The sequence below is a fragment of the Dictyostelium discoideum genome (genome assembly GCF_000004695.1).
Source record: "Dictyostelium discoideum AX4 chromosome 6 chromosome, whole genome shotgun sequence".
In the NCBI taxonomy this organism is placed as follows: domain Eukaryota; phylum Evosea; class Eumycetozoa; order Dictyosteliales; family Dictyosteliaceae; genus Dictyostelium; species Dictyostelium discoideum.
In genome coordinates, this window is record NC_007092.3 from 954,265 (window position 1) to 961,576 (window position 7,312).

At 23.0% G+C, this 7,312-nt stretch overlaps 4 protein-coding genes across 4 annotated transcripts in view; 2 read left to right on the forward strand and 2 right to left on the reverse strand.

Annotated features, from left to right (window-relative positions):
• Window positions 1-471: 471 nt before the first annotated feature.
• Window positions 472-2,222, reverse strand: rpl3 (60S ribosomal protein L3; the record flags this gene model as incomplete). Its single annotated transcript, XM_629919.1, has 3 exons — window positions 472-668; window positions 930-1,924; window positions 2,218-2,222. 3 exons carry the CDS (start codon window positions 2,220-2,222, stop codon window positions 472-474), a joined length of 1,197 nt encoding a protein of 398 aa, XP_629921.1.
• On the forward strand, window positions 2,055-3,041 carry DDB_G0291950 (hypothetical protein; the record flags this gene model as incomplete). The annotated part of the gene is made up of 6 exons (XM_629920.1): window positions 2,055-2,117; window positions 2,358-2,396; window positions 2,482-2,495; window positions 2,675-2,811; window positions 2,944-2,990; window positions 3,036-3,041. The coding sequence occupies 6 exons, from the start codon at window positions 2,055-2,057 to the stop codon at window positions 3,039-3,041; spliced, it is 306 nt and encodes a 101-aa protein (XP_629922.1).
• A 1,947-nt stretch (window positions 3,042-4,988) lies between these two features.
• On the reverse strand, window positions 4,989-6,318 carry DDB_G0291926 (endothelial monocyte-activating polypeptide II precursor pro-EMAP II family protein; the record flags this gene model as incomplete). The annotated part of the gene is made up of 3 exons (XM_629921.1): window positions 4,989-5,759; window positions 5,863-6,042; window positions 6,178-6,318. 3 exons carry the CDS (start codon window positions 6,316-6,318, stop codon window positions 4,989-4,991), a joined length of 1,092 nt encoding a protein of 363 aa, XP_629923.1.
• Window positions 6,319-6,770: 452 nt separating this feature from the next.
• The window catches only part of ubqI (hypothetical protein), a gene marked incomplete at both ends in the record, with an annotated part of 918 nt that continues 376 nt past the window's right edge, over window positions 6,771-7,312 (forward strand). The window contains one exon of the mRNA XM_629922.1: window positions 6,771-7,312. This exon is cut by the window's right edge and continues 376 nt beyond it. Within this exon, the coding sequence (XP_629924.1) occupies window positions 6,771-7,312 (542 nt within the window).

A 7,312-nucleotide genomic window follows, 5' to 3' on the forward strand; every position in this document is an offset into this window, starting at 1 on the left:
ATGGATTTCAATTTTCAATATTCTTTTATCTAATCCGTCATAATAATATTCATTTATTTCCCAAAATATAAAAATAAATGAATTAAATCAAGGAAGTTTTTCAAATTCATCATTAACACAAATTGATCAATGTTTTCATTTTATTATTAATTAATTTAAATTAGAATTTCAAAGAAGAGATAGTTATTAAAAATTTTGGAATATAATAAACCAATTAAACAATTAAACTCAATTTTTTGAAAATTATGAAAAGAATATCACTTTTTCTTTAAATATAATAGTATGTTTGGGAAATAAAAAAAAAAAAAATAAAAAAAATCATTTTCATAATTATTATTTTCTAAAGTGTGTTGGCTGGGGAAAAAAAAAAAAAAAAAAAAAATATACAAATAATATAAGAAAAATACAATAAACAAGTAGGAAATAGGATATATTATGTTTGATAACTCTCTGAAATCTAATTTATTGAATTTAAGCCTTAGTTGATCTTGATTTCTTGACGCCGAAATATTTAGTCTTATCTTCAGCGGTTTGATGAAGACCGTGACCAAACTTGCTGGAGGTATCGATGAATTTGAGAGTGATTTTCTCGAGGGCAGCACGACCAGTTTGAGTGGTGATACTCTTTCTTAAGGTTAAGGCTCTCTTTCTTGGACCAGCAACACAACCTATTTATTGAAAATTATATATTAGTATTTGAATCGTATAATTATATAATAATAATGATAATAATAATAATAAAAAAAGAAAAAGAAAAAAAATAACAATAAATGGGGGAAAAAAAAATAGCATTTTCAGAAAGAACTTAAACATAATAGGAAGTGAAAAAAATGAAAAAGCAAAGGAGAAATCTAACAATATTATGGAAAAAAGAAAAACATAATAATAAAAAAAAAATAATAATAATTTATACAAATTAAATAACATACCTTTAAGCATTAAGAATTCATGTTTAACCATACCGTAGTGAGCGAAACCACCCATTGGATTGATAGTCTTTTCAGTTAAATCGAATTCAGTCTTACCGGTTGAGATTTGTTTACCGTCTTCTGGTTGAGCTTGACCGATTCTGTAAATCTTCTTGTTTCTTTCGACACGATGATGGTAACCGAGTTGACCAGCTCTTGGGACGGTGGTACTAACACGGGATGGATGCCATGCACCAATACAGGCAACCTTTCTTAAACCTTTATGGGTCTTTCTTGGTAATTTACGGACACCCCATCTTTTAATGACACCATTGAAACCTTTACCTTTGGTTACACCGATAACATCGATTAATTCATTTTCGGCAAAGACACCAGTGACGTTGACGGTCTTTTCAAAGTTGGCAACAGCAAAGTTAACTTTTTCGACGATTGAACCACCATTGACTTGGATTTCAAGGACGTGTGCTTTCTTTTGAGTTAATTTTAATTTGTGAACTTGAGTGTGAGCAATGACACGGACGACTGAACATCTCTTTTTGATGGCTTGGAGAGAGGCTTCAATTGATTTTTTACCTTCTTCAGTTTCGTATTGTTTAACGTATTTGGTGAAAGCTTTCTTTGATTTTGATTTGTACCAGTTTTTGTATAATCTTCTACGGAAGTTATCACTTAAATGTTGAGCCCAGACGGTTTTGTAGGTTTTGAGACCTTGAGCGGTTTCAACATAACCAACTAAACCAACAATGTACATTGGTGGACATTCAATGATGGTGACGGCTTCAACGATTTCTTTTTTGTGCATCTTTGAACCTGGTTTTTCTAAATCTCTGACAACGTGAGTCATACCAGCTTTGTAACCCATGAATGCAGTTAAGTGGACTTTTTGGGTACGGTCATCCTTTGGGAATGACTTGACTTTACCTTGATGTCTGGCGGCTCTCTTTCTTGGTCTGAAACCGAGATTACCGTGACGTGGAGCTTCAAATTTACGATGACTAATTGATTTAAATGTAAAAACAAAATTAAAAGAAAAAAAAGAATTAGTATTTATTGAATTTCTTTTAATTATTGATTAAAAGTTTTTCTTTTTTTTTTTTTTCTTTTTTTTTTTTTTTTTTTTAAATAATGATAAATATAAAAATTATAAATTTAACATCCAAGCACAACCAATTACCATCATTCGATAATGTTTGTATGAAAATGTTTTATAATTTTTTAAATATAATTAAAATTTTTTTGAACCCCTTTTTTTTTTTTATTTTTGTCGTTTTTTTTTATAATATTTTACCTCATATTGTTATTGTTGTTTAGAAGTGACTAACGAAAAAAAAAAATAAAAAATTATTCAATTTAGCCATTTTATACTAACTTTTTTGGTTTTTTTTACGAAAAAAAAATCAAATTTTTTTAATTTTTTAAAAATTAAAGAAAATAAATGCCCGGCGTAAAAAAAAAAATAAATGCCCGGTTTAAAAAAAATATTATTATAAATTTAAAAAAAAAAAAAAGTGATTCGCTAATATATATTTTTTTTTTTATTTTTTAAAAAAAGAGATTGGCTAATATGTATTTTTATTTTATTTTTTATTTTTAAATAAATGTTTAACTAAAATTTAATTATATGAAAAAAAAAAAAAAAAAAAAAAAAAAAAAAAAAAAAATGAAATCTTTTTTTTTTTTGACTATTTTTAATTTCCAATAAAACATCTAAAAATAAATAATTACTTTTTTTAAAATACCCATAGTTTAAATCTCATTCAAATTGAAAAAAGAGTAAAATTTAAAAATTTAAAAGAAAATAATAAAAATAACCCTTTTCAAGCTTTTGTTAATCAAATTCAAATTTTAACTTGTTATTCTCAATTTTTTTTTTTTTCCACTAGTAATCTTTTTTTTTTTTTTTTTTTTTTTTTTTTTTTTTTTTTTCAATTAAAACTTTGGTTAATAAAAATGGAACTATTCAATTAAATAACACTCTCTAGATTCTCATTATTTTTTCAATACAAATTTCAAGTGATAATATCAGAATCAATCCAATCATCTCAAATTAATAATATTCTGGTAAATTTTTAATTTTTTTTTTTTTTTTTTTTTTTAAATTTTAAGTTTTAAAACCAATACATTTTTAAACAATATAGAGTTATTAGTTTATATTGGATGTAACAAATAATTGTGATATGGTAATTCCAGAAGTTAAGAAAAAAAAAAATTAAAAAAAAAAAAAAAAAAAAAAAAAAAATTTAATAAAAATAGATAAATAAATAAGCAAAAAAAAAATGGTTTAAGAAGAGTATTTTTATTGAATATCGTCTTCTGAGACTTTTTTTTTATTCGAAAGACTATAAATGATATTTAACTTTAAAAAAAAAAAAAAAAAAAAAAAATTGAAAAATAAAATAAAGATTATATAAAAAAAAAAACTCTTAGGAAACGATATTCACTAAAATTACTCTTCTTAAAACATTTTTTTTTGTTTATTTATTTATCTATTTATTGATTAATCTATTTTTAAATTTTAATAATTATTTTTTTTTTTTTTTTTTTTTTTTAATTTTTTTTTTTCCTTACTTCTAAAATTCCCATACCACAAAAATAAACCATTTTCAACAAACTTTTGTTAATCTAATTCTCATTTTCTTCAAAATTATATTGATTTGTAACTTCTAAAAAGTTTTGAATTGTTTTAAGGTTGCCATTATTGAGTACAGGAGCATGTCCGATAACACTACCTAAGCCGAATTGCAGCTGTATGGTTTAGCATTATGATCAATGAGTTTAATGAGAGATAATTTCAAAAAAACTCCATTAATAAATAATTCACTTGGAATTTTGGGAACCTGAATTCCTTTTTGCTTATAACTGGAAAGCAATAATCTTAAAGGTATTGATGGGAGACTATAACAGTATTATCGTTGATGTATTCTTGATATCTAATATAACCAATTTCCTCCAATTTATATTTACTACAATTGGTATTGATCACAAGTAAATATAAATTGGAGGAAATTGGTTATAATAGATATCAAGAATACATTAACGATAATACTCATTGGAGATTTATCCACTTGGGTGGATTACTAATAAATGATGGGATTGACTCCTTATCATTTTATTTAATTTTATATCATATATAAATGATTTTAATGTGATATTACCAGATTCAACAGCTGGAAACGAGTGATATAGAAATTCTATTTCTTCACCTGGAGTAGGAATTTGATTTCTTGATAGAAAAAAATCAATGAATGTAAGAAGTAAGCTTTAACTTTTTCTTTAAATAATTTGACGAGCCATAAAAAACAACAAATAACAAATAATTAAAGAAATAAACTTACTTTTAAAATGAATGTAATATAATATAAATATAATTGGAAAAAAAATTGAAAACAAATTAAAGAAAAACAAAATTAATTTTTTAAAAAAGTAAGGGTGGTTAGATATTAAAGTTTTAGCCGCATAAAATTAATTAATTTTATGCGGCGATGGTGGGTTTGTCACATCATTTTTTTTTTTTAATTATTTTTTTTTTTTATTTTCTATGCGACTGCCCTTTTTAAAACATAATGAAAATAAAATAAAAAAAAATATTGGTTTTAAATAAGAAATAATAATGATAAAAAAAAATTATAAAAAAAAATAAAAAATGTGTAAATTTTATTTTTTACTCCTAAATTTAGTTTTTATCATAATTTTTTTTATCATATTCATAAATAACTAACTGATGTTTATTTAAATTTGGATATTTTTTTTTTTCATATCTCAACCTATCTTATGAATATGATCTTTTCATAATTCGAAAGTTGTTCAAAAAAGTGCGAAAAATTTGATGATTGGAATAAATAGCCAATAATAATAATAAAAAAAAAAAAAAAAAAAAATTAAAAAAAAATTAAATAAAAAAAAAAAAACCAAATGGGAACCTGGTTAAAAAATTGATTAAGAAGGTGTTGAATTATAATTAATCAATGAAGATGGTAAATAAATTTGAAAAATTAATGAATGAAATGAATTTTATTTCTTTTTAAAATATTTTTTTTTTTTTTTTAAAAAAAAAAAACTTTATTTTATTAAAGTATTTGGAAGAGTTTTAGCTACACATGGACCAGCAGAAGTTTTTGATAAATCACCTTTATAAGAGGCGATTTTATTATCATCAGTCTTAAAGTCAGCACTGACAGCGTCAAAAGTTGCAGGTTTTAAAACTTTATCGAATTCACCTGGATATTTATCAAAGACAACACGTTCACCAATGGTTGCATTAGCTGGTGGTTCAACAAATTCAACATGAGTATGATCAGCATTTGAAGCACATAAAACCATGCCAAAGGATTTGATACTTTTGAGATTTGCTGGTTTTAAATTACATAATACCAATACCATACGATTTAACATTTGATCCAATGGAATGAACTTAACCAAACCACTTACAATGGTTCTTGGACCTTCCTTTTCACCTAAATCAATCTTTTCAACATATAATGAATCTGCATTTGGATGTTTTTCACATTCAACAATTTTACCAACTCTAATTTCAAATCTTGAAATATCCATTGGTGGTTCTGCAACAACTGGTGCGACTCTTTTCTCTTTTTTTGGTTGTTGTTCACTTGTTTGTTGTTCAGTTGATTTTTTATCAACATTAACATTTTCAGTTTTATTTGCTGCTGCTGCTGCTGCTGGTTTCTTTTCTTCTTTCTTTTCAACTGGTGGTGGTACAACACTAATTGTAATTAATGGTTGAATATTTAAAATTGATTTTTGATTTTGAATTAAATTAAACCATCTTGTAATATTACAAAAAGTGAATCTTTGTTTATCATTTAATTCATTCTTTAAAAAATAAAAAAAAAATAATAATAAAATAAAAAATAAATAATTAATAATTTTATTTTTTATTTTTTATAAAAAATAAAAATAATTGAAAAAAACTTACCATCCAACTATATAAAATAACATAATATACTAAATCTAATGCACTTAATTTTTCATTTAAAATAAATGTTTTAGTTAAAAGATCTTTATTTAATTTATGTAATAAAACTTCTTTCTTTTTATCTTGAGTATTGAAAGCATCTGAAATTTCATCTAATGTTTTTAATGTATTTGAATCAATCTAATATTAAATTTCAAAAATAAATAAAAAATATAAAAAAAAAAAGTTTGTAAATAATTAAAAAATGTGATCACACACACAATGAAGAAAAAAAAAAAAAAAAAAAAAAAAAAAAAAAAAAAAAAAAAATTTTACATTTGGGTATAAAGATTTAATAAATTCGTTTTCAGTAAATAATTTTGATAATTTTTCTTTTGTACTGTCAAAAGTTGGTAAAGTTGTTGGAGTTGAAGGTTCAACTTTTGAAAGTAAGTTAAAAAATAATTGGACGTTCATTTTCTTGTCAGTTACTTGAAAAAAATTAAAATAAAAAATAAAAAAAAAATTTTTTAAAAAAAAAAATAAAAAAAAAATAAAAAAAAATTAAAAAAAAAAAAAAAAATTAAGAAAAAAAAAGAAAAAAAGTAAAAAAAAAGAAAATTAATAAAAAAATTATAAAATTCAAAGAAAGATCAACAATAACAAAAAAAAAATGATTTTAATTTAATTTAATTTAATTTTTTTCTTTTTTTTTTATTTAATTTTGAGAAAAAAAAAAGTATAAATTAAAAAAAAAAAAAGTTTTAATTTCATTTTTTTAAAAACCAAATAGCAAATAAATAAATAAATAAATAAATAAATAAATAAATAAATAAATAAATAAATAAATAAATAAATAAATAAATAAATAAATAAATAAATAAATAAATAAATAAATAAATAAAATAAAATAATAATAATTTTAAGGAATGCAAATTTTTGTTAAAACTCTCACTGGTAAAACTATCACCTTAGAAGTTGAAGGTTCAGATAATATTGAAAATGTTAAAGCCAAGATTCAAGATAAAGAAGGTATTCCCCCAGATCAACAAAGATTAATTTTCGCTGGTAAACAATTAGAAGATGGTCGTACTCTTTCAGACTATAATATTCAAAAAGAATCAACTCTTCATTTAGTTTTAAGATTAAGAGGTGGTATGCAAATTTTCGTCAAAACTCTTACTGGTAAAACCATCACATTAGAAGTCGAAGGTAGTGACAATATTGAAAATGTTAAAGCCAAAATTCAAGATAAAGAAGGTATTCCCCCAGATCAACAAAGATTAATTTTCGCTGGTAAACAATTAGAAGATGGTCGTACTCTCTCTGATTATAATATTCAAAAAGAATCAACTCTTCATTTAGTTTTAAGATTAAGAGGTGGTATGCAAATTTTTGTTAAAACTCTCACTGGTAAAACTATCACATTAGAAGTCGAAGGTAGCGACAACATTGAAAATGTTAAAGCCAA